This window comes from Mustela lutreola, chromosome 15 (genome assembly GCF_030435805.1).
Source record: "Mustela lutreola isolate mMusLut2 chromosome 15, mMusLut2.pri, whole genome shotgun sequence".
Classification (NCBI taxonomy): domain Eukaryota; kingdom Metazoa; phylum Chordata; class Mammalia; order Carnivora; family Mustelidae; genus Mustela; species Mustela lutreola.
In genome coordinates, this window is record NC_081304.1 from 52,368,684 (window position 1) to 52,395,820 (window position 27,137).

Here is a 27,137-nt window from a genome sequence, read left to right on the forward strand (position 1 = left end):
CATGTAAAAATTGTGATTTCTATGGAAAGGATCCCCTCAATGAAGGAAATGTGCTAACACACATTATTCCATGAGTCTCCCAACAGCCCTCTGATGTGGGCCAGGCAGACAGGATATTGCTACGGTCACATTGTTATAATCACAGTTTCAAAGAAGATATGAGGTCCCTGAATGTCAGGTCCTTCACGGAGCAAAATGACATCTCCAGCGATTAAACTTAAAACAGTAGTAAGAATTACATTCACTATTTACTAAGCACACTGAACCTGTTCAGATACCATGAGCATCCCCACTTTATAACTGAGGGAAGACGTACATTGAGGTTAGCTGGGTACTTGGAAAACTGGGGACTCAAACCCATGCTCTCAACCTCTATTCCTGTTTCCTGGCCTGTTTTCCTCCCACGATAAAACTCTTCATTGTGGAGCGCCTGGGTGCCTCAGTAGATTAAGCCTCTGCCTTCGCCCAGGTCATGATCTCAGGGTCCTGGGATCGAGCTCCACATGAGCTCTCTGCTCAGCAGGGAGCCTGCTTCCCTCCCCATCTCTCTCTCCCTGCCTCTCTGCCTACTTGTGATCTCTGTCGGTCAAATAAATAAAATCTTAAAAAAAAAAAAAAACAGTACTCTCCATCGTATACAGTCCTCTGCCTGGTTTCTTCTTAATGCCCTTCCACCTCTTCGCAAGAGCGAAGTTGCTTCTATAATTTAAGGTACACATAAAATAATGTGAATTATAGAAGCGAAGTTGCTTCTATACTTTAAGGTACACATAAAATAATGCAGGTAAACATGTTGTAAAACATTCAAACAAAATGCAACTGTATTATAGTAAGGCCCGTTCCCCACACCCCTCGCTCTCGGGTATACCAATGCGAGCAACCACATCCCCACGTGCCAAACCACAAAGCTTTCACCCTGAAGTTGACCGAGCGTAGGGGAGCGTTGCTGATGCTGTTAGAAGCGAGCCTGTCTTTGGTTCCAGCTTGGACCAGTCCGCGCTTCCCCGCCCACTAAACGCACTAGCCCAGGCCCGCCCCCGCCCCGCCCCGCCCCTGGGCCGCCCGCCCCGCCCCGGACGCCCCGCTCACACGTCGCCCCACCCCCGAACCGCCCACCACCCTGGCGCTTGCCTCGTCCCCGAGTTCGCCCCGCCCCCTGAGTTCGTCCCACCCCGGAAACCCCGCCCACATGCTCGCTCCGTTCCGGGGCCGCTGTTAGCCCTCCCGCTCCGTCCCGAGCTCGCCACGCCGTCAGGACGCCAGCCTTCCTCGCGCTCCGCCCCGAGCTCGTCCCGCCCCCCCGTTACTCCCCCCGCCTTCCGCGAAGCACCTGGAAGCGGAAGTGGGAGTGGGCTGGGCTTGTGCTTTGCTCCTCTCCTCCTGTGGTGACCAGGTCACGTCAGCCGCGACGCTGACGTGGCTCCCGGAAGTGGGGCCGGCGTAGGGCCGTCATGTTGCAGCAGGTGAGGGTCTGGGGGCGCTCTGTGAGGGTGGGTGTGGCTGGGCGCCAGGTCCGCGGGGTCCGAGGAGTGCGAGTCTGGCGGCCCAGGGCCATTGTACCCGCAGCCCCACTAGCCGACTGAGCCCGGGGGCGCGGGGGGGGGGGCGCGTGTGGGCGGAGGGCCGCGGGCGGCTGTCTGGGGAGCGCCGCCTGCAGCCCGGAGACCTTTTGTGGAGGCGGAGGATGGCAGGCTGCGCGTCGGAGGCACAGCGCAGTTGTGCAGGGTGTGCACGGGTGTGCGCAGAGCGCAGTGCCAGCCGACGCGGGGCGCTGAGTCGCTCGGGCGCTCTGCTGCGGAAAGTGAAGTTGCTGGCGGTCTGGCTTTCCCCAGGCGGTCGGGGACTCTGAGGGGTGCACCGCCATCCTGTGGGAGTAGGAGACCCCGCCAGGGCCCTAGCATTCAAGTGTCCGTTGCCGAAGTGACTCTAGTGGTGATTGCTTATCACTTCGGCGATCACGTCTGTCCCCTTAGAATTAATTACAGTTTACAGGTTGACGACCAGCGATGAGTACGACAAATTTAATCCCTTCCCGTGTTAAAACCTTTTTACTGTTTATAGTGCACTTTCCCTCAAGGGTATAGGTATTTTTTTTGTTGTTGTTGTTGTTACTGAGGGATTGCTGTGGCCCAGGCACTCCCTGTTCTGGACCTTGGGATAGGGTTGTGAACGATTCAGACAGGTTTATGGTGCCGGGGGTTGGGGGCTTGTGGATGCGTTGGGGTGCGGAGTTCGGTAAAGATAACGACAACATAGTGATGTCATAGCAAGAATTTGAGAAGTAGGACACCTTTAGAATTGATGATCAGGAAAGACCACTGAGGAGGTCGCTTGAGTGGAGAAGTTCCAATGATGGTTAGATGCGGCTTTCAGAACCTGCACCCAGGCTGAAGGGCACCACGCAACCGTACTGACTGTTCCCACTTTAAGTGTGTGACCGTGAACCTCACATGCGCGGTCTCTTAATGTTGCCAGGCAGTCATCACCACAGTCCCATAAGCTCCTCACCCTCCCACCCTTCTGGGCCGCTCCTGAGATTTCTCATTCTTCAGACCTTCCACATTTTCCCCCTTGTCCTCTAATTCTCATGTCACCGGAAAAGTGGAAGGCATCAGAAGAGAATTTCACACCGTCTGCCTCCTGCATCTGTGCTCATGATCTCCCATAGACTCTGCCTTCTTTTTCCTGTCTGTGCTCTATCCTTAGGCCATGCCCTCTATGTGTGCACTCTGGTCCTCTGGAAGGCAGTACTCCAGCAATTCTCCCCTTGCTCTTCTGCATCAGGTGTTTTTTTTTTTTTTTTTTTTCCCCATTTTTAAAAGCTTTAGGGGCACCTGGGTGGTTCATTTGCTTAAGCGTCTGACCCTTGATCTCAGCTCAGGTCTTAATCTCAGAGTCCTGAGTTGGGTTCTGCTGGGTGGAGCCCACTTAAAAAAAAAAAAAAAAAAAAAAAAAGGTGCCCTGCTGGCTCAGTGGGTTAAACCTCTGACTTCGGCTCAGGTCATGATCTCAGGGGCCTGGGATTGAGTCCCGCATTGGGCTCTTGGCTCTTGGAGAGCCTGCTTCCTCCTCTCTCTCTCTGCCTGCCTCTCTGCCTTCTTGTGATCTCTCTCTCTCTGGTGTGTCAAATAAATAAATAAAATCTTTAAAAAAAAAAAAAAAGCTTGTTTAAGTTAACATGTAAATATGCTTTAATGTCTTGTCTTGAAAAACTTCATTCTATGTACCCTTTCAACCCCCCCCCCCCCATTTTTTGTTCCTTAAGATTTATTTATACTTGTCTCTTACTTGTGTTCTCTCTTGTGTCCAGTCTAGTCTGGTTTTCTCCTACTTCCCTCTGCCATCTTGAAACTGCTGTTAATGTGGTCACTGATGATTCGCTCGAAAGACAGTGGTCTCTGGTTTTCATCCTACTTGTGAGCAGCATTTCACACAGTTGATCTGATCTTCCTCCTGGAAACACTTTCTTCACTTGGCTTCCAGGACACCACCTCCTGGTTCAGCTCCTACTCCTGAGCACTTCCTTTTCAACCCCAGTGCTTATTCCTTCTCATCTTTTTGATTTATAGATATTGGTGTGCTCAGAGTCTGTCTTGGTGCCTGCACTTTTAGCTGTTCAGGGCTTAAATTTTGGAATCTTCCTTAACTTGTTTTCTCTTACCCCATATTCAGCCTATTAGCAAAATCTGTCATTTCTACTTTTATTTTTTAAAGATTTTATTTATTTATTTATTTGAGAGAGAGAGAGCGAGAGAGAGCGCGTGCACACACCGAAGCATGAGCAGGGGGAGAGGCAGACTCCCCACTGAGCAGGGAGCCCAGTGCGGGGCTCGATCCCTAGACCCTGTGTTCATGACCTGAGCCAAAGCAGACGCTTAACTGACTGAGCCACCCAGGTGCCCCTCATTGCTACTTTAAAATGCATTTGGAATCTGGATGTGTTTCACCACCCGCACTGTGTCCACACTAGACCATACCATGACTTCTTGGCTCCATTATTGGATTAGCCACTCAAACCATCCTTACAGCTTTGTGCCTTTATCTTTCCCTTTCCCTTCCAGAATTTCCATATAGTAGTCAGAATTTTCCTTTTAACACCTAAATTGGAATATGATGGTCTTTTAAAAAATTTAATTAATTAATTATTTATTTGACAGACAGAGATTACAAGTAGGCAGAGAGGCAGGCAGAGGGAGAGGAGGAAGCAGGCTCCCTGCTGAGCAGAGAGGCCGATGTGGGACTCGATTCCGGGACCCTGGGATCATGACCTGAGCCGAAGGCAGAGGCTTTAACCCACTGAGCCACCCAGGTGCCCCAGAATGTGATAGTCTTATGTGCAGAACACACTAACGGTTACCCTTTTCAGTTTAAAAAAAAAAAAAAAAAGTCCTTAAGCCAGCATCTTCAGCTTAAATGTCCAAAATCAGACTCCAGATTTCACCCAGATATTGTGCCCATAGCCTTCCCCATCTTAGTAAATGCATCTCCGGAAGTGCAGAACTATTTGTCTTTTTGTTTCAGGCTGTACCACTTAAAACCGTGCCTGGCACTCAGTATTTAATGAGAATAAGGCAGTCTTTCAAAGAACAGGGTGAGAGGAAAGAGTGTTCTAGATAGAACAAATGTAAAAGGACCCAGTGGGGTACAAGTTTGGTATGTTTAAGAAACTAAAAGAGACTAGTCTGGCAGGGGCTTAGATACTGTATAGTTTTCCTTTTGCTGTAGATTACCATAAATTAAGTGGTTTCATACAAATTTATCATGTCACAGTTTGGGTCACAAGTCCAAAATGCGTCATAAGGGCTAACTAACATCAAGGTATTGGCTGGGCTGTGTTTCTTCTGGAGGCTTTAGGGGAGAGTCTTAGATTCGTCTTTGCCTTCGCCAGCTTTTAGAGGCCATCTGCGTTCCTTGGCTGATGGTCTTCTCAAGCTTCAAAGTCAGCAGCACAGCATCTTCAAATCTATTTATCTCTGATATCTTCTGCTTTACAGAATCTCAGTGCCCTCTCTGATCCTCTTGTGTTCCTCTATAAGGACCAATGTAATGATGTAACTGGGCCCAACAGAATAGGATGTTCTTCCCCTCTCAAGATCCTTAATTCGATCGCATATGCAAAAAATCTTTTTGCTAAGTAAATTTACATATTTACAAGTGCCAGTCATTAGAACCAGGATGTCTTTGGCAGGAGGGAGAGGAAGCATTATTCAGTCCATCACAGTTCCAGAAGGCAAAGTAAACAGCCTGAGATAAGGTCCTCTAGGTGGGCAGGACCAGATCATGATGGGTCCAGGTAGGGAGTCAGTTTTTCAGTCAAAGTCCTCTGTGTTTTCAGTAGGAGGATGATATGATCTAAGTGGGAACGGTCACCCTGCCTGCTGGGTATAGATTGGACTGTTGGGATCAAGGGCAGAAGTCTCAGTTTTTTAGTCCGTTGGATCATACAGTAGATCTCAATTTTGTCTGCAGATTATTATCATCTGGGGGCTTAAAAAAATCCAGATACATAGACCACACTCCAGACCAGTTACATCTGAATCTTGTAATTCAAGGGGACCCAGGCATCAGGATTTTTTTTTTCTTTTTGAAAGCACCCCAGGCAATTCCAGCCTGTAAACTAAAGTTGAGAACCACTGGTCTTTTTTTTTTTTTAAAGATTTTTTTTTTTTTAAATTTAATTGACAGAGATCACAGGTAGGTGGAGAGGCAGGCAGAGAGAGAGGAGGAAGCAGGCTCCCCACTGAGTGGAGAGCCCGATGCAGGGCTCGATCCCAGCACCCTGGGATCATGATCTGAGCCGAGGGCAGAGGCTTTAACCCACTGAGCCACCATTTTCCTTTTAAAGCTTCAGCTCACACATCTGCATCTTTAGATATGTCACACATCACACACCTTTAGCTCACACACTGCGTCTCTGGGCTCCTTGGCCATTCCCTGCACATACGTGTGTGTTTCCACTCTCTGCCTTTGAAAATCTACCTAGTCAAGGGACTGGACTGAGCAGGAGGCCTCCTTGCTCTGTCCACACCCAGCGCAGACACTCTCCTCCAGAACCCTGTGCTCCCATTTGCACTTGTATTTCTCCCAACTCTGATCACAGCCTGCAGTTGCTTCCTTTGTGCATTTGCTCATGCCTTAGATAAATATTGTACTGCCTGGCCGCGTGCTCTGCTGGACACTACTACAATGCAGTGACACTCCCTGCTCTCTAGTGGTTTGGAGTCTAGATGGAGGTAGTCCTTGGAGACCTGAAGATACCCTGACATAGTTGTGCAAGTGGACATTCGTCCTGGTGCTCAGGGAACATGGGAAGTGGGAGGCCTGGGGGTTGCAGGGAGAGTGTCTCAGCTCTTTCAGTATTTTATCTGAAATTTGAAAGCTAGATCTGGTGTTGCCTGACGGTGAACTTTGTAGGGGATGGAGAAGGGAAGAGCTTTCTGGGCAGGGAACAAACACGAGAGGCAGACAGATGGGAAGCCATGGTGTTTTCAGAGAACATGTCATAGCAGTGTTGTGGCACTGCCCGGTAGGAGGGAGAGTCAGAAGATCATGACGTGTCTTGTACTGTACATGGAGGAGTTAAGTTTTACCTGATACATGTAGGAGAGCTGTTGAAAACATTTGCAGAGGGGAATGACATGGTGTGACCTTCCTGTTAGAAGAATGGCTCTGTGGGTACATGAGGGTCCGGAATTGGGCAGGGATGAGGTAAGGGCAGGTGAGTGGTGGGTGGTTGGCCCTAGGTCTGGTGTCAAGGAAGGTTTGTTGTGGTTGAGGCTGAAACGGTGAGTTGAGATGTGAGCCACCCTTCCAATCTAAGGCTATGAAAGGGAGGAATGTTGTGGGAGGAGAGCGAAAGATGGAAGGGGAGGTTCAGGATCAGGGTTTTTGTTTTTTTTTTTTAAATTTAAATTCAATTTAATTAACATATACAGTATTACTAGTTTCAGAGGTAGAATTCAGTGGTTCATCAGTTGCATGTAACACCAGTGCTCATTATATCACGTGCCCTCCCTAATGTCCGTCATCCATTTACCTCATCCCTCCACCTCCCCTTCAGCAATCCTCAGTTTGTTTCCTGTAGTTAAAGAGTCTTTTATGGTTTGCTTCTCTCTCTTCTTTCAACATTCTATTTATTTATTTATTTGACAGAGAGAAAGAGTGCACGTGCATGTACAGTGTGGAGGGGCATAGGCAGAGGGAGATGCAAACTCCCTCCTAGGCAGGGAGAGCTATGTGGGACTCAGTCCCAGGACCCCGGGATCATGACCTGAGCCAAAGGCAGATGCTTGCTTAACTGACTGAGCCACCCAGGCACTCTTCCTCTTTGTTTTTGACTTATTTTTTTCTTCCCGTTCCTGTGTTCATCTGTTTTATTTCTTAAATTCCACATATGAGTGAGATCATATGATAATTGTCTTCCTCTGACTTATTTCGCTTAGCACAATACCTTTTAGCTCAGTACACATTGTTGCAAATGGCAAGATTTCATTCTTTTTGATGGTTGAGTAATATTGTGTGTGTGTGTGTACACGTACGTACACACCCCACAGCTTTAGCCATTCATCAGTTGATGGACATCTGGGCTCTTCCCATATTATGGCTATTGTGGACATCAGGATCAGGGTTTTTAAAACATCTTTTTCAAGCAATAAATGATCTCTGAAAAAGTTCATTTGCTGATTGGAAAGATGCAGTAGAAAGACCCGCAGATACAAGAAAGTGTAAGTGAAGGGGAAATTGATGGAGGAACCCCCCCGAGGAGGCAGGAAAAGAAGAGACTCCAAGCCCAACAGTTGCTTTCACCGTGGATAGAGTGAGATACAAATGGTGAGAAGAGTTCAGGGAAACAAGGGTGCAGGCAGGTGATTTCGTGAAGGAGCCAAAAGCATCAGGTGTGTCCCACAATGGTCTCTGCTTTCTCTGCGACTGGTGAGAGAGCAGCCAAGAGTGCTCGGGGGAAGTTTGCGGGAGCATCATTGATACCCCAGGGGTTTCTTATGGGGCTCAGCAGCGGGGGAGCGATGGCTAGTTGCCAGGTGATCCCAGGGTGCCCTCTCCCTAGCTTGTCAATCCTCCAATGTCCGTGACCATGTCTGTCTTTTGTCCACCATTTGGACTAGCGCGCTGCCTTGTGTGTAGGAGGCACGCGAGTACCGAATTTCATCTTGCTTCATGGATATTCAATTTTCCTGCTAGGACAGTAATGATGACACCGAGGATGTTTCCCTGTTTGATGCGGAAGAGGAGACAACTAACAGACCAAAAAAATCCAAGATCAGGTAGGAAGACGTAAGAGTGTGTGAGTACCCGGGGCTGTTCAGTGTGTAGGCGGGAGCCAGCCGATGGATTCAGGGCAGAGTGGTGGTTACATACTTGTGAGTAGTGGACATGGCTCGTTTGAGCTTTGGTCTGAGACAAAGAGGACATTTCAGATTTTCTTTGAGTATAACTGGCCTATGGAATTGTACTCGGTGCTGAGTTTTCATATCTGTGAATCCATTTTTGTGAACACTGGTGTTTGTACTTCAAGCTGCACCATAGAAATAGAAACACACCATTTCTTTAGTTTCTGTAGACCTGTTCTGTTTTGATTTATTGTGTGAATTTCAGAATCACATCTTTTATCTATAAAATAACATGAACATGTCAGGCCAGACATATTTCTATTCCAAATTTAGTTCCCTCTAAAGAAAGTCACTTACTGCAATCAAATTCCACCTGACCTTTGAAAGCATGCTGAGTGAGAGATGCCAGGCACAAAAGACTGCATATTGTATGATTTCATCTATGTGAAATGTCCACAATAAGCAAATCTGTAGAGACAGCGGGACATGAGTGATGGCTGATGGCTGGAGAGGAGTGGGGTTCGGGGTGGATGAAGAGGGACTGCCAGTGGGTACAGTTGCCTTTGGGGGTAATGAAGAAGTCCTAAATGTGATTGTGGTGATGATTGTACTGTTCTGTGAATATACCAAAAAAACCACTGGTGTATAGACTTTAAATATATGATCGTATGGTATGTGGATTATACCTCAATAAAGCTGTTAAAAAAGCAAAAACAAGTCTACCTGATAGTTACTTTGCCTTAAAGCCTGAAGTGATTTCTGAGGGCCCAGGAATTCTTTTTATTTTTATTTTTTAAGTAATCTCTGCGCCTAACAAGGGGCTTGAATTCATGACCCCAAGATCAAGAGTCACATGCTCTTCTGACTGAGCCAGCCAGGCACTCCCGAATTAGTTTTTTATGTGAAAATAGGATTTAATCCCAAGAGTATAGTTTCCTTAATTTTCCAAGCTTGGCAAAGTTTCTCATTATATGTTTTGTGAAAGTTTATATTCAGTGAGATGTTAAAGTCCTGGTTCCTTAGTGTATTTTCTGTGACAGCAGAGCCTAGTCAAAAAGGGGACTTACAAACACAGAAAAGTAGGCGATTTGCTTCTTCCTCCAGTCATCTCTTTTGTTTTGACAAAACTCTGTATGGTTATGTTATGGCTGAAACGTTGTTCATCTCTGTCTGCAGTACCTGTGGTGAAATGTAATTGCATTTCTTTTGTTATGTTTTGGTTTTCAGACACCCAGTGGCATCATTTTTCCATTTATTCTTTCGCGTCAGTGCAATTGTAGTCTATCTTCTCTGTGAATTGTTCAGCAGCAGCTTTATTGCCTGTATGGTGACAATTATCTTGTTGTTGTCATGTGACTTTTGGGCAGTCAAGGTAGGTTCGATCGTTTTTATTTTAATTGTGTTTGATACGATAAGATTGAATGATGCATGAACTGTGGGGAAAAAAATGACCCTTAGCAATTTGGATTTGTGTTAATGTATCTTTTTGTTGTCTACCTTAGCCCTCATTTTGTGTTAATATCATCAGATCACATGTGGGTTATTATATTGGTGACTTGTCTGTGCCTATGTCAGACTATGTCAGCTTTAAAATTAAACAGACAGAATGTGACTAGCAGCTGCAAAGTCTGTATACTGCTTCTCATTCAGACCACACCTGTAGGTGTATTGTGTGTGATTTCTGGGTAAGGGCCCAGGATAGATCATGCACAAATTCTTAAGGAATGCGCACCCTTTGCAAAGGCTGCTGTGTGTTTTAGGGAGGTGTTTCTCAGCCAGGACCAATTTTATCCCCCAGAGGACGTTTATCCATGTCTGAAGACATTTTTGATTGTCACAGCTGGGGTTGGGGGAGGTGCTTTGTTGACATCTCGTGGGTAGAGGCCAGGGATGCTGCTAAACATGTTAAGATGCACAGGACAGTCCCTTCAACAAAGAATTATCTGGCCTCAAATATCCATAGCGCTGAGGTGGAGAAATCCTGTTGGAAGGGATAGGAAGTAGTAAGAAATGGCTTTAAACTCAAATACAGTGATAGGTAGGAAGATGGATGAATAGACAGGTACCTCAATAGGTGGAGGTATGTTAAAGTAACTAGTAAAATATTAAACGTAGACTCTAGTGGTAGGTATGTGGGTGGTCACTGTAAAATTTGACTGTTCTATTTTTGGAAATTTTCATAGTAAAGTGGTGGGGAAAAAAAGTCAAAGATAACAACAACAACAAAGGCCAAAGCTAATTTTGGGATTTCAGAGACATGTGTATTGATTCAGAGATCAGGAAGATGTTATAGATCCATTTGCAGCCACCAGCCCTGCCATTTTAGACCTCCTGATTCTTTCAGACACCAGAAGTGGCTGTCTTGGTGGTTGTCAGCTTCCACAGGCCACAAAACACGGAGAATGAGGATTTTAATAAAGATTTCTTTTATTTCGGCTTTTCTTTTTTTTTTTTTAGAGAAAGATTTTGGTCATTTATTTGACAGAGACACACACAGTGAGAGAGGGAACACAAGTAGGGGGAGTGGGAGAGGGAGAAACACGCTTCCCGCTGAGCAGGGAGCCTGATGTGGGGCTTGATCCCAGGACCCTGGGATCATGACCTGAGCTGAAGGCAGACGCTTAGCCCACTGAGCCACTCAGGTGCGCCCTGGCTTTTCTTTTGTACCGTCTTTGGTTTGCATTTCTTTGAATTTCTTTTGTTGCTTTATGCTCTGTAGTGTTTACTGTATCCTGGTCACAATTTTGTTTTGAGGAATGTGCATTTTTGTTATTATGTAATTTCTGTTTAGCCAAATAGAACAGGGCCTTTGGTTGGTTTTCCTGGTCATTTCCCAGTTCTTAACAATATAATTAAATCATTCTGGGCTTAGGGTTTTAAAACATGTGGCCCAAAAATATATTTTCTAATAAACTTATCCTTCTTTCCTTCCTTCCTTCCTAAAAAAGGGCTTATAAAGTGTCACTCTTTTATCTGTGACAGAATTACTTGGAGGTATCCCAGTCATTGAGATACAATGCAGAATGAAGAGGTCAAGAATAGGGAGATTGTTAAATGGATTTGGTAAAAGAGGTAGATCCAGTTCAGAACCTTGTTAGAACAGAGATACATCATAATCATTATAAATCTCTGTGCATTTGGCAGAAGGAGATTTATTTTTAATTTTATTATTATTTTATTTTAACTTACTTATAAAAGAGACAAATGAAAGATAAAAATACATATATATTTTTTAAAGATTTTATTTATTGACAGAGAGAGACAGTAAGAGACAGAAACAAACAGGGGGAGTGGGAGAGGGAGAAGCAGGCCTCCCACAGAGCAGGAAGCCCTAGTGGGGCTTGATCCCAGGACCCTGAGATCATGATGTGAGCTGAAAGCAGAACCTTAAGGACTGAGCCACCCAGGTGCCCCAAAGATAAAAATACTAAAAAAATTTTAAATGTTATAGCTTCTATGGGGCTTTTGTTTTATTCCTTTTCTTAATGTGTAAAAGAGGTTAAAAAATGGTTTTAGAACTTTAATAATACTTAGTAAAATTTAAAGTAAGTTGTGTGTCTCCCACAGTGTTGGAGAGGATAGCAATGAAAGCATGGTTCACATAGCAAGAGAAGGAAAACAAAGTAAGTTTAAATATCACAAGGCATAGTGCAAGGTGATGGAAGTAGGAGCAAATTAGTTATAACAGTAAATGTAATTTGATTAAAATCTCTTTTTAAAGATAACAATTTGAAGATTGGGTAAAAAATCAAAAGTCCTAGGATGCCTGGGTGGCTTAGTCAGTTAAGCTTCTGCCTTCAGCTCAGGTCATGATCTCAGGGTCCTGGGATCAAGTCCCACATTGGGCTCCTTGCTCAACAGGGAGCCTGCTTCTCCCTCTGCCTGCTGTGCCTGCTGCTCCCCCTGGTTGTGCTCTCTTTCTGACAGATAAATAAATAAAGTCTTAAAATCTTAAGTCCCAACTAAAAGATCGAAATAAAATGGCAGCATTAGAAAAAGTAAAAGGACACAAGATAATATCAGCCTGATAGAAACAGAAAGAAACCTGGCATTGTAATATTATCAGACAAAATAGAAAGTAAGATAATACTTAAGGGAACAAAGAAGGTCATCTTATGAATCACATTGAGGACCATTCACAGAATGACATTCCTTCAGATCATGTATGGGGGAAAAACTATTAGAGGCACTAGGATAAGGTGGGAAAAACTTATTGTGAATCTAACAGATCAAAGCAACAAAAATAAATAAGGTCTAAAGGATCTGAATGAAATGAGGAGGTCAACACAATAGCAATATTGTGGAACTTTTTACATACGGAGACTACCTTCCTGTTCCGCTCTTGTGGAGCACTTAAAAAAGTTGATTAAGTATCACTGTGAAGAAGACCCAAGTACATTCCTCAGAAAAGCTCTATTTTCTAGTCTAGTGCAGTAAAACTAAAAACTAACAACAAAAAAAATGCTTTTCAAAATCCAAATTACAAATAAAAGCCAACCTGCTTAAAGCTCGTGGCTTAAACAGGAAATAGACTATAAATACAGATTATTTATACATTCGTGGTGATGATTACCTACACTGAAACTTTCAGAATGTGTCTAAGGCTGAACTTAGAGGAAAAACAGTAGAATAAAGGTTTTTTAAAAATTAGAGGTCCAGAAGGTTCAAAAACAAAACAATAAACCAGAGAGAAATTTTGAAAATAATCTAGTGATCAAAACAGAAAAGTAAAGAATGGGAAAATGGGAAAGGAGTTTGAAAATATTCTAAGAGGTGGTGTTTGAAAATGCCAGTAAAATAGACCTCTGGCTGCCCTACGGTTTTACCACCGACTCTCTCCTCTTCCTTAGCTTTTCAATATTAGCATTTCTACAATATGAATTTTGGTATGAAACCTCCTTTTTTTCCTTTTTTTCTGTATTCCTTTCCTGATCAGTACCATCTGTGCTTCTGATTTTAGTTGCTTGTCCATGAGCCATGTGGCCCTCAGACCTGGATCTCCAGTCCAGGCTTGTCCTCACCCGGGCCGACCTGTCTGCTTGACAGTTTCACTTAGCGAGTTGTCTTGAAGGACCTCACATTCAGCCTGTGGGAAATCTCACTATTCCTTCTGGCCTCAAGATGTCGCACTTCCATCTGAGCTCCCTTTCCTGGGGCCTCGAATCACTGGTGTCTAACCTGAGCAAACAAGAGATGGAGGATTTCCCTTCTTCCTATTCCTTATCCGGTCTGTCACTAAGTCCCATAAATCCATAGATGTTTCTTCCCTAGGGCTCTGTGCCCACGGTTTGTCCTGGAATGTTCTCACTGCTGTATCACCTTAACCCCAGGATTCCTAACCTTTTTTGTGCCACTGGTTTCACAATCTCATGAAGCTACCAAGCACAATTATTTATTTATTTATTTATTTATTTATTTATTTATAAACATTCCTTTCTCCTACTCTTCCTCCCCCTTCCTCCTTTTCTCTTCCTTCTACTTCTTCTTTTTAATTTATTTGACACACAGAGAGAGACAGCGAGAGAGGGAACACAAGAAGGGGGAATGGGAGGAGAAGCAGGCTTCCAGCTGAGCAAGGAGCCTGACACGGGGCTCGATTCCAGCACCCTGGGATCAGGACCTGAGGTGAAATCAGACGCTTAATGACTGAGCCACCCAGGTGTCCCATGAGTGCTTTTAAATACTTGAAAGAAAATACATAAGATTACAAAGAAAGTTACTTATATTGAGATACAATGAAAACATTAAAAAGAGAAATTTCTGATTTTGTGTGATATGCTTCTTTATGAATGCATTAAATAATAAGATCTAGAGGCCTATCTGATTGCTTCCCAAGCCGTGATGCGCATAAGCACTATTTTGTGATAACTGCACCAGGTGTAATACAATGTAAAAAATATCTGTGGTTTTTATTGGTCTGAGTCACACATGCTGTTAATTCTACTGTGGTTTATTGTTTCCATTCATAATTTAAAGACAAACTAAATTTCAGCCCAAAGTTAGTGAAGATAAAGAGAGCATTTTTTTTCCTCATGCAAGTTCACAGAACCCTTGGATCTGTTAGTGAACACCTCTAACCAGAAATCCACATTAGTGAGTGATTCCTGCTTATCCTTTAATTTTGTTCCCAAAGTTGACTCCTAGGGAGACATTTTTTGATTTGCAGTTTAGATCAGATTTCCCGGCTAGCCTCTTGAGGTGTCCTGCGTTTCTCCCTCACCACACTTACAGCAGCTGGTGGCAGTGCCTTTTTGTTTTTGTTTTGCTCGACTGTCTCTCTTCCACATAATGCTTGAAGCTCCCTGAGGGCAGGGAGCTCCCTGTTGGTCACCATTTTTATTAGCAGCACAGAGTAAATGCTCAATAAATATTAGTTGAGTAAATAGACCTTGAGAGAGCTGTCAGAGCAATTTGTTACATTAGTAAGAGGAAGGGGTTTGGTACCTTTGAGGTATTAAATGAGGGCTAGTGCCTGTGACCATTGTATTGGTTTGGGCTGCTATGTTCTAACAGTCCCATAGTCTGGTGGCTTATAAATGATAGGAACTTCCCTTCCCTCCCTCCCTCCCTCCCTCTCTTTCTCTCTCTCTCTCTTTCTTTCTTTCTTTAAGATTTATTTATTTGTGAGAGAGAGATCATAGAGGGCAAGGGAGAAGCAGACTCCCCACTGAGCAGGAAGACCATGACCTGAGCTGAAGGCAAATACTTAACCGACTGAGCCATCCAGGCGCCCCAGAAATGTATTTTTAACGTTCTAGAGGCCAGAAGTGCCAGGTTAGGGTGCCAGGATGGTCAGCTTCTGGTGAGGGCATTCCTCTGGGTTCCAGACTGCCAGTTTTTCATTTTATTCATTTTTTCCCACCCACCCCAGAACTCATTCTCTCTTTCTCTCACTCTCTCTCCAAAGAAAATCTTTAAAAAAAAAAAACAAAAAACACCAAGGAACACATTAGGGAATTGGAAGAAAGGGCAAGAGTTCAAGAGAAGGGGAAGGGTGATGCTTAGTGACATGCTTATTACCCTGTCACCTCAACCCCTATTGGTCATGCTGTTGCATTATCTTTTTTTTTGTCCAGGCCTGGTGTGTGGTGGTCTTTGTTAACTGGATGTTATGGGAGATAAAGCTGAAGATTTTTTTGGTTTGTGATATGTTGCACTAAGATATGACCTTATGGTAGTTCTTTAAGCAATGCTTTTAAAATGCATGTGTTTATATTAATCTTTACCAGAATGTCACAGGTAGACTCATGGTTGGTCTGCGTTGGTGGAATCATATAGATGAAGACGGAAAAAGCCACTGGGTGTTTGAGTCCAGGAAGGTAAACTACCCTTTTTTTCCCCCTCCAAAATCTCATTCAATAAATTATGTGCAGATTACATTTGAGTATTTATAGGTGAAGTATAAAGGACTAAAAGTACTACCCTAGATCCCTTGGCCTGTGAGCACTAAACCAGATGGCCTTCTAAAACTGCATTTTTTCTGTCTAGTTGAGACTGGAAGTAAGGCGCGTACAGGAAAGAAGCCCCTGAGAAAGGATTTTGGGTCCGAGTTTCTTCTGTGTGCTAAGCTACTTATCAGGGGCTGCTGATAAAAGGACCTCTGAAGGCCCTCAGCTTTGTGTTGCTGTGCCTGGTCTCTCCAGGGATCTGTCCCTGTCAGCAGATAACTGCTTCCAAAGTAGCTCCTTCTGTCCTTGCTCCAAAGCACGGTCCACTTCCTCGTGTGGGCAGGGAAAAGAAAAAGAGGGATTACAAGTAGACAGAGAAAATCTGAATCAACCAGAACAGTGTTCTTTAAGCCTCTGCCTTTGGGAACCCTTGGGGAAGCTGATCTGTTTTGGGTTAGCCTGCCAATCTGTAGCAAACATTCAGTTTCCCTGTGGATTCGGCTGGGAGGCAGAGGACAGAATTCTTGGAGAACACTACTAATTAAGTTGTTTACCTTCTGCTTGGAAGGGCCTTGACAGGCTCCACCTCTGAGAAGGCAGTCTTGTGTTCAGTGATAAGCCCATGTCCTTTATATTATAAGATCTATATGGAAGCAACTCACCACCCTTTACAATTTCTGGATATTGCTAAGACATTTTGGCATCATCCAAAATCCCCTGATTCCATTTCTTTCTCTGGCCCCTAACCTGATCTTTTGTCTCCAGGATGGCTGTAGCCTTGATTGTCTTGATTGTCTTAGCTCTTATAGTGTGATTCAAAGCTTCCTTATTAATAAACAGTACAAGAACAGGAAGAATTGAAGCCTGTCAGAAACAAGCTTTACCTTTACCCATGTCTTGTGTCATGACAGACTGTCCATTCTGCCCTGAAAAAAAAATTTTTTTTGAGTTAAAGCATATTTAAGCCAGTTCCTAAAATTAAATAGTGGTAGATATACCAACTGTTCTTTGGGGTTGGGGGAGGGACTTGGGTCATCTTCATTAATTTATTCAGATTTTAGACTTAGGTATTTTCATGAAAAATGTGAAACTTTTTTCTGATAAATGCTACAGTACTGGTTATTAAGTTCATGTTCTTTCTTAGGTGTCTGCTCAAGAGAGTAAAACTGTTTCCGAGGCCGAATCAAGAATCTTTTGGTTAGGACTCATTGCCTGCCCGGTGCTGTGGGTCATATTTGCCTTTAGCGCGCTCTTCTCCTTCAGAGTTAAGTGGTTGGTGAGTATCCATCCATGAGGATGTCCCTACTAATTCCCTAGCGTGTCTGATGGGTGATCACCAGAAGCAACCATCTCTGTTAACATTTGAGACCTGTCTTGAATAGGCAGCTCCATTATGCATTTCCCAAGTTTTGTTCTCCAACTCTGCTTTTCTCAGACCTGGAGAGCATAATCCTCTTAAACACCGATTTTTCACTGATTCTCCTAGGGCCTTCCAGAATTTTGACTTAACCCGCTTTGTACAGAAGTTACTGTATATTTATCACAGTATTATCTTGGTGGATGTTCAGTAAGCTCCAGTCAAACATGTTTAGCTTAGTTTGGAACTAACAGAGGGCTCTTCTCTGGAAATATTAGTTGGTAACTTGTTCTGGCTGGCTGTTGGTATATCGTAAATCTTCCCAGAATGTAGTGGCTTAAAAATAAATTTTTATTTCCCCCATCAAGCTAAAAATAAAGTATAAATTACAAATAAAGTAACTTATAAAAATAAAAATTTTTTTGATTATTTCTCACAGTTTCTCTGGTTCAGGAACTGGGACTGAGTGGGGCATGTCTGGAAGGTTGTGGGTTAGGGTCCATGTGGTTGCAGTCAGGCAGTGGCTGGCATGGCTGGAGGCATCGCCTGTTTGTGAAGTCCCACAGCCTCTCGGCGTAGTCTCCCCGCATGGCCATGTAGCGTGTCCTCACAGCATGGCGGCCTCATGGCAGTTCACAGCTCTCATTGGGAGTGTCTTAGTTCAAGCTGAATTGCCCTTTACACTGTGTGAGTTTGCTCCAGCTGCTGTAACAAAGTACTGCCTTCTGAGGGCTTTAAACACCAGAACTTCATTTTCTCATAGTTTTGGAGGCGAGAAGCCCCAGATCAAGATGTTGGCAGGTTTGATTTCTTCTTTCCGAGGCCTCTTTCCTTGGCTTGTGGGTGGCCGTCTTTCCCTCATATCTTAATGTGGTCTTTCCTCCAAGCGTGTCTGTGTCCTAATCTCTTTTTACAAGGACACCAGTCATAGAGGGTCAGGTTCCACCCTAGTGACCCCGTTTTACCTTAATTACCTCTTTAAAAATGCTTTCTCCAGATACAGTGACATTCTGAGGTGCAGGGTTAGTATTTCAATTTCCTAGAATTTTGGGAAGATGCACCTCAGGCCATGGCAACAATCTAGGCTCAGAGATCATCACTTTTGCCACCCATCCACATTCAAGGGAATGGGGATTAAGCTATGTAGCTTGCTTGATGGAGGGAATATCAAAGTTCTAGAAAAGCACGTGGAACAGATGTCATTGCTACCATCTTTGGAAAATATAATCCCTCACTTGACCCAAACCGTGATTCTTGTTCATTTCATAGTTGAGTTTATTTCACTTAACATTTATTGATTCCAGGCATGTTTTGGCTTTACTTATGTTTTTTTCCCATATTTTAATTATTTTCTTATGTCTGTTTTGCTGTATAGGCCTTTTTTTTTCTTTGTGTATTCATATACATACTTCCCCTTTTGGAATTTGGGAGGTTTATTGTGTATTTTTAGTTTTTCTAGTAGGTCTCTCTTTATGTTTGTATCACACCCTCTTTTGTGGATTGGGAAACGTAGTAGTCTTGGTTTCCTGCTGTGAAGGATGGCAGAGTTAACAGCCATGCTTTCTCCCACTTCTCGTCCTGCCTCCGCATTTGGATTTCTGATGATTCTAGGCTAATTTTAGTTATTTTAAGTATGGTGTTTAAACCTCTTTCTTGACCTCTAGAATCTGTCAGAAAGGGAAGGAGATAAATATTCTTCTGTTTCTTCTCTTGTTTCTTCCCTTCCTCTTGCCTGAGTTGTGTTTTCTCTAGTATGAGTTTTATTGTCAAGGTTTAGCAGTTAGACCTTTTGAAATGATGTGTCTTACTGGGTGTTCATTCTTTGATCTATTTAAATACACTGATTCAGTTGGGTTAACTGCAGCCTTTCCTTTTACCTCCTGGTTGGCTAAATTTCCTTGTTGGGTGATTTTTTTTTCAGAGAATTTGTAGGTGCTATTTTCCTTTCGCTCTGTCATATTTAAGAATATGAGCCTGTTGGGGTGCCTGGGTGGCTCATTTGGTTGAACATCTGACTCTTGACCTCAGTTCAGGTCTTAATCTCTGGGTTGTGATTTCAAGCCCTGTTTTGGGCTCCATGCTGGGCTTGGAGCCTACTTGAAAAAAAAAGAAAAAGAATATGAATCTGTTGGTTTCATTCTTTTATTTTTATTTTTTTACTACTAATTTTTATTTTTAAGTAATGTCTACACTCAAAGCGGGGCTCTAACTTACCACCTTGAGATCAGGAGTCTCACTTTCTACCAACTGAGCCAGCCAGGCACCCCCAGTTGACTTCATTCTTGATTGATGATGTGGCACGGTGAGTCAAAGGTTCTTTCTTGCAGCCTTTAGAAGACATTACATCATTATTTTCTTCTATTGAATATTGCAGAGAAATCTGAGGCCAGGTTCACTTAACCTGCATGTAAGTGAGGGCATCATTTCTCTCCCCGAATGAAGAAATTATTTTTTTAAATTCTTGAGTGCTAAAAAAATTCCAGAGTATCCTTATATTTATCTTTCTATGTTGATTTTTCTGGAAACTGTGTACTCTTCGAATATGTCAATGCTGGTTTTGCTTTGAATCAGGATGGTTGTCTTTTGTCAAGTGTTTACATTCATTTATGTTCTATTTTTGGGCTTCTTGGATTCTGAGGGACCATTTATCTCTCTGTTGGGTTGTTTTTATCTGTTCCCCTCTACCATCTTTCATTTTTTCCCTTCCTGCTTATTCGGTTTGCAAATCTTCTTAGGACTCTTCCAGATGTTAGAGCTGTTCCAGGCCCTGAGGTGCAGTTGGTGGCCAGCTAGGCTCTGGTGGAGCTTCTATGCTGGTGGAACATGCTGGAGAACACAGGGGCGAGGACACTGGGCCACTCCCAGTGGGCGTGTGGCAGCAGCTTCCATCTGTAGTTCCTTACCTCTGCCAGCCCTGTTTTCATCTCCTCTTGTCCTGTGTTAACCTTCATGCTCCTTATAATTCTTATCTCTGGGTTCTTTGTAGGGTGCAGTGTTCCCAGAAATGCTTTTATTTTGGTGGGCTCTATTTCTTTCGGAATAGATTCTTCACCTTTTACATATTATATTCCTTTCTTATTATTTTCTTTTCCTCCACCATCATCATCTTCATCTTCCTCCTCCTCCGTAGTTTTGCATGGATGTGTTTTCCCTCTTCCCCTCTCCAGGTTGCTCAGTTCGTGGTAGCTGTTGTGTCTCGACCTCCTCACCGTGCTGGATTCGTGCGGGTGATTTCTCCTTGACCGCCTCCGGGTGGTATCTGAGACATCTGGGCTTTGCTCTGAGCTAGGCCAGAATTCTGGCTTTGGCGGCCTGAGGTGTAGGTGTGAGGTGAAGGGCACAGCCTGGCCTCTGGCTTCCTCTATACTAGCTTGTTTGAGTTTTGCCTTCTCTAAGGTTGTGTGATTCTTTCTCCTGGGTGGCTGTGTGCGCCGTGCTGGTGCTACCTTCCTGCTTGAGGCCCCGGAGCCCTAGCACTCTGGGGGAGTCAGCCCAGTCCTTCCCTAGCACTGGTTCCACTTCCTAAAACAGCTGGGTAAGGTTATAAGGAAGGTGGTTTGGGCTCTCATTACTCAGGCTCTCTGGGAACGTCTTCCCCCTTTCCCGCTGAGAACATGGGCTTGATGCTGGCTGGTCCTTCTGTGTTGCTTCTTCTCGCCAGGGGGCATCTTGTGGCAGGCTGCTGGGATCAGGTGCCTGTGTTGCGTGGTGGGTGTTTGGGAGGCAGGGGTCTGAATTTTTTCTCAGGGCTGTCTGGATCCTTTGGACTTCTGCCTCCAACATATTGAGGGCAGTGATCATCGCTGAAATTTCCGTTAGAGGGTCTTTGGAGAGAGAGGAGTTGTATAGAGCAGAACCAAGTTGGTTCTTTCTCTGACCCCCAGCCCCTTCCCCCTTTTTAAATGTTTATTAGTACTGGCTTATTTCCCTTTTATTTTAAAACTATTTTTTTAAAAGATTTTATTTATCCATTTGAGAGAGTGGGGGAGAGAAAGCATGAGAGGGGAGAAGGTCAGAGGGAGAAGCAGACCCTGCATGGAGCTGGGAGCCCGATGCGGGACTCGATCCCGGGGCTCCAGGATCATGACCTGAGCCGAAGGCTGTCGCTTAACCAACTGAGCCATTCAGGCGCCCAAACCTATTTTTAAAAATCTCTTTTTAACCTGTGTATTTTTAAAATCTCTTCTGTGTTAGGGATAGAGAGCTCTTGATGTTAGGCTTCACTACACCACCTTAAACCAGATGTCTGCTGTTTTAACTTATAAATAGATTTTAAAATTTTATTTATTTATATGACAGGCAGAGATCTCAAGCAGGCAGAGAGGGAAGCAGAGAGAGAGAGGGGGAAGCAGAGAGAGAGAGGAGGAAGCAGGTTCCCCAGTGAGCAGAGAGCCGAGCTCGGGGCTTGATCCCAGGACCCTGGGATCATGACCGGATCCGAAGGCACAGGCTTAACCCACTGAGCCACCCAGGCACCCCAATTAACTTACAAATAGATTTTAAAATTTGTTGTAGGACCCATGCTCAGTCTGTGATTGCTGGTCCCTAGCATGTTAGGAGTGTCCCACTTTGAGAAGCATGAGAAGTTTTATTTAAATAAAAATACAGTTTTATGTTTATTTAGGTAACTAACAACCTTGTATAATTCTAATGTATTTATTTCTGTGAAACACAAGTTTTTTAAAAAATTTTATTTATTTATTTGACAGAGAGAGAGAGTAAGAGAAAAAACACAAGCAGGGGAAGCAGGAGAGGGAGAAGCAGGCTTCCCTCAGAACAGGGAGCCCCATGTGGGGTTCAGTCCCACGCCTAATGACTGAGCCACCCAGACACCCTGAAACACAAGTTTTAAACAGCAAGTGCAATTCCACTTTTACTAGGAATTTGTATCTGTTTCTTAATTAAACACTTAAACCCTTTAACGTCCTTAAAATCAACTGCATAGCTTATTAAAGGTTAAGGAGAGTAAGTGTGGATTGGCGAGAGACTCTGTTTAGCTGTGTTGCTTTTTCACATAGAAACACTTTCCGGGTGACCCTTTTAACAGCAGATGGGTTGATGAGTTTATTCTAGGGCAGGCCTTGGCAGACTATGGCCTGTGTGCCAAATCTAGCCCAGCACCTGCTTTTGTAACTTTTTAGTGGAACCCAGCCTTGCCTGTTTGTTTACATGTTGTGTGTGTCTGCTCTTGGACTGGGATGGCAGAGTGAAGTGTTTGCAACAGAGATCACATGGCCTGCAAAGGCTCTAACAGAAAAACTTTGCCCACCCTGTTCTAGAGCAACTGTGGGACCTCCTCACATTCTAATGAACTTTTCTTTCATAATCTTTTTTTTTTTTTTTAAAGATTTTATTTATTTATTTGAGAGAGAGAGAGAGAACAAGCAGGGAAAGGGGCAGAAGGAGAGGGAGAAGGAGATTCCCTGCTGATTAGGGAGCCTGATGCGGGACTCGATCCCAGAACCCGGGGATCGTGACCTGAGCTGAAGGCAGACGCTTAACCGACTGAGCCACCCAGGTGCCCCTCTTCCGTAATCCTTAAAGAGGAAGCTTGAGTTTCTTACTCACTGTCTTTAATGATCTTAGTGGGGTCATGGGTAGGTTCCCAGATGTGGCTATAAGGAAGGAGCAACTGTGCCAAAGTGTGTTTCCTCCTAGTACTCTCCCTGCATCCTGCTCCTCACAGGAGGCCAACAACCATTGATTGCTGTCTTCCAGCTCTGCCTTGTTTTCCTGGAAGATGGTTGTTTGTCACACACACACACACACACACACACGCACGCTCGCCTAGAGTGGAGATTCCCCTTTGCATGCTTAGTTAATAACTGAGAAAGCTTGATCTCCTGACCATTCTTTCACAATTCTTAAAGGAATAATTAACGTTTGAGCCTCTTCTGAATCTCATTTACTTACTTATTTTTGTATCTTTATTTGCAGACCCATGGAAAATCCTAGAGAGAGAATGGTCCTTTCGTTGCGTCCCCAGTGGGCAGCTTGGGGCCTGGTGTATAGCATATGTGTGTAATTAATATATGTTGGGCGGATGTGAGTGCCTTGTGCTCAGTAGGTATTGGATGGGTCTGTTCTGTCAGGTTAAGGAGTCTCATTGACACAAGTCCCACCCATGAGTTTCCTTTTCCTTCTCTTTCCCATGGTGGTCTGCTTTGTTTTGTTGTGTTTTTTGTTGTTGTTGTTGTTTGACACAGAGGAAGGTCAGTGCATTTTAGGCCAGTAACCCCTGATTATTTTTTCTTTCCCAGGCGGTGGTTATCATGGGTGTAGTGCTACAAGGTGCCAACCTGTATGGTTACATCAGGTGCAAAGTGGGCAGCAGGAAGAATTTAACCAACATGGCTACATCTTATCTTGGAAAGCAGTTTTTAAGACAAGTAAGTGTTTTCTGGTTGTGAGGGTCAGTGACTAATTCTTACAGAGTTTGATTTTTAGGAAATACTTAAAAAACTTTGAGATGATGATGATGAAGTTATGTTAATTATTTTTGACTTTTAGGACTTTCTAGAAATGTATTGTCAGTGCCCTGAAATCTTATTCATTCTTTATTATTTCTTTTGGAAAATTATTTATGTATTATTTTTATTATTTTTTAAAGAAGAAAATGGGAGGGGCCAAGGGAGAGGGGGAGAGAAAGAATCTTTTTTTTTAAATAATTTTTTTAATTTTCTAATTAACATATAGTGTATTATTAGCTCCAGGGGTACAGGTCTGTGAATCGTCGGGTTTACACACTTCACAGCACTCACCATAGCACATACCCTCTCCAATGTCCATAACCCCACCACCCTCTCCCAACCCCCCTTCCCCTGGCAACCCTCAGTTTGTTTTGTGAGATTAAGAGTCTCTTATGGTTTGTCTCTCTCCCGAGCCCATCTTGTTTCATTTATTCTTTTCCTACCCCCCAAACCTCCCACGTTGCATCTTCACTTCGTCATATCGGGGAGATCATATGATATCTCCGATTGACTTATTTCGCTCAGCATAATATCCTCTAGTTCCATCCATGTCGTTGCAAATGGCAAGATTTCATTTCTTTTGATGGCTGCATAGTATTCCATTGTATATATATACACCACATCTTCCTTATCCATTCATCTGTTGATGGACATCTAGGTTCTTTCCATAGTTTGGCTATTGTGGGCATTTCTGCTATAAACATTCGGGTGCATGTGCCCCTTCGGATCACTGCCTTTGTATCTTTAGGGTAAATACCCAGTAGTGCAATTGCTGGGTCGTAGGGTAGCTCTGTTTTCAACTTTTTGAGGAACCTCCATGCTGTTTTCCAGCGTGGTTGCAGCAGCTTGCATTCCCACCAGCAGTGTAGGAAGGTTCCCCTTGAAGAGAGAGAATCTTAAGCAGGGTCCATGCTCAGCACAGAGCCTGATGCGGGGCTCGACCTCATGACTCTGAAGTCGTGACTGGAGCTAAAATCAAGAGTCCAACTGAGCCACCCAGGGTCCCTGCCCTGAAATTATTTTAAAACCAGGGATAAACTATCATTGATAACAACTTAATTCTAAAAAACTACCTAAGTTCAGTAGCTTTCCATTAATTCTGGTGGCTCTAAATGAAGTTTCGGAGAACATATGTTATGATTTTTGGATTTATGGTCAGAACAAGTAGAGACATAAGACTCTATCATTAAAGATTGTTTTAGAGTACTCAGATTTGTTTGATTGTTTTTTAGAACATAAAGGTTTTACTCTAGTTCCCCTGTATGAAGATTTAAATCAGGGGTTTCAATGGAGTAAGTACTATCCATAGGTGAATAGTTGTGGTTAAATCACTTGGGGAGATTTGACGGGGTACTTTCTGGGATACCTCACATTTGTTAAGGGCAGTAGGTCAGGCAGGTAATGTTATATAGGACAGTGGTTTTTCAAACTTGAGCCTGCTTAAGAATCCCCTGCAGGGCTAAAACAAAGATTGCTGAGTTCTACTCCCAGAGTTAACCTGGCAGGGTCTTACAATTTGCATGTCTTGCAAGTTCCCAGGTGGGTGGTGGTCCAGGGACTATGATGCTCATGGTCCTAGGACTACATTTAGATGGCTAGGGCTCTGACAGACTGAGTGACTTCTTAAGGATATACAGCTAATATATATATATATAGTACACTTAGCTAAGGCCAAATATATATGTATATATATAGTACACTTAGCTAAGGCCTAACCCACCTCTGTTCTTTTGAAATTCATTGTTCTTTCCATTCTACTATACAGTTTCTCTTGTATATGATGAAAAGTCCAGAAAATGAATAATGTTGTAGGGACATGATTCTTTTCCTGAGGTATTTTTGCACAGTCCCAGATAGGATGTTGCAGGGGTCCACTGTATGGTAATTGTCAAGTGCGTATTGAATAATTTTTTCCCTTCGGATTTTTAGTGTTTCTGAAGCAGGGAGGGACACTGAATACAGGGAAATAGAACCTTGACCCTGACATAACACGGGTAGGGTCAGGAGAGTTACCTGGCAGCTGCTGGTATTCTGCTTAACATGAGATGGACTTGCTGGACATCTCAGGGGATCCTTTGATGTACTTCTCCGCATGTCCATCATTTTTTTTTTATTTTTAAATTTTTATTTATTTATTTTTTTTTAAAGATTTTATTTATTTGAGAGAGAGAGGGAGAGCATGAGAGGAAAAAAGTCAGTGGGAGAAGCAGACTCCCCACCAAGCAGGGAGCCCGATGCAGGACTCAATCCCGGGACTCTAGGATCATGACCTGAGCCGAAGGCAGTCGCCCAACCAGCTGAGCCACCCAGGTGCCCTGCATGTCCATCATGTTTAAAATCATTGGGCCATGCTCTGTAAGGTAGTGTAGTATCTGGCCCTCCTTACAGACATGGAATGTTTTCCTAGTGCTTTGGAGGCTGGCATGTCAAGTAGAACAATTCTCAGTCTGAAGGAGTTCTTTCTCTTTTTCAGAACACCGGAGATGAGCAGACTTCCTGAAGAGAGTGAGAGCAAGCTTGTGTGTCCTTTTACACTGGGGAACAGCTGAAGAGATTCTTGACTCTGAGGCTCTTGGAACTCAGTACACGTTGCAAAGAGGAGCGTTGGGTTTGTTTTTCCATTCTAAAATCTACTTTAAAAAAATGGGAAGGTAGTTTTCATACAGAGTTTTTAATCTCTTTTTAGCATTTTGGGGCGTGGAAGTATGGCGTGGCTCATGGTTAAAAGTGGTTCATGGTTATGTATGTGTGCACGTAGTCCTGTAATGTCCGTTGATTCCAAATGACTGAAAGTGTGTTCATGTACATATGTAATGGAGACATTTGTACCTGGATGTGTAGAATAAAGGGGATGTTCTCGGTCTGTTGCAGAACTCTAGGTGTGTCCATATTATTTCTGTAAATTATTGTCAGAAGAAGGTATTGCTTCTGTGGTAAAAGTAAGCACTTTGGCTTACATGTAAGTTAGAGATAATTGTTAATCTTACAAGTTAATATATACTTCATGATGAAACTTCTTATCTTAGGCACTCACAGGCAGGTAGAAACCAAATTTGGGCTAGTGGTTAACTAGTTTGTAAATTTTATTTTTATTTATAATAACTCATGTACTTAAGGCCCTATTAATGTAAATGGAATTTTCACAGTTTCTGTTTAGGGGATTCTTAGAGATTGCTGCTGTTCTATTTATTTTTTGGAAGGGATAGCCAGATTTTACTTTAGAACTTCTTGGAAACTCGTCAGTGGGCCTTGGCCTAATGAAATCTATCTTTTATCACTAAAAGAGTATTATTCTTATGTCCTAGTGAGAATAATCATTTAAATACTTGGCATAATAAATGCCTAAAAGACATTTTATTGTATGAATCTATTTTTTTTCTTGATATAATGGGGATATTGTAAATCATGCCTTTGTATTATTGGTATTTCTTAAAGCAATATATGTAACAATCTACAAGCAGTTGTAGGAGTCTATAAATTCTGTTGTATGTTCTGTAAACTTTGTTGGTGTCTTTTAACCAACAGATTATTTTGTGGGATGTATTTATACATTGTTAAAAATTTTACAAAAATG

At 43.3% G+C, this 27,137-nt stretch overlaps 1 protein-coding gene across 1 annotated transcript; it reads left to right on the top strand.

Moving 5' to 3' along the window:
• The first annotated feature begins 1,226 nt into the window (after window positions 1-1,226).
• TVP23C (trans-golgi network vesicle protein 23 homolog C) lies at window positions 1,227-27,137 on the top strand. The gene is made up of 7 exons (XM_059148229.1): window positions 1,227-1,463; window positions 8,200-8,282; window positions 9,576-9,720; window positions 15,578-15,667; window positions 16,881-17,012; window positions 23,354-23,482; window positions 26,037-27,137. The coding sequence occupies exons 1-7, from the start codon at window positions 1,452-1,454 to the stop codon at window positions 26,061-26,063; spliced, it is 618 nt and encodes a 205-aa protein (XP_059004212.1). The 5' UTR covers window positions 1,227-1,451; the 3' UTR covers window positions 26,064-27,137.

What these genes read in the sequence shown, in the direction of transcription:
- TVP23C (XM_059148229.1), top strand. An exon ending in CCAAAAAAATCCAAGATCAG is followed by an intron (nt 8,283 to 9,575) that starts GTAGGAAGACGT and finishes TTTGGTTTTCAG; the next exon opens with ACACCCAGTGGCATCATTTT. An exon ending in GAAAGCAGTTTTTAAGACAA is followed by an intron (nt 23,483 to 26,036) that starts GTAAGTGTTTTC and finishes TCTCTTTTTCAG; the next exon opens with AACACCGGAGATGAGCAGAC.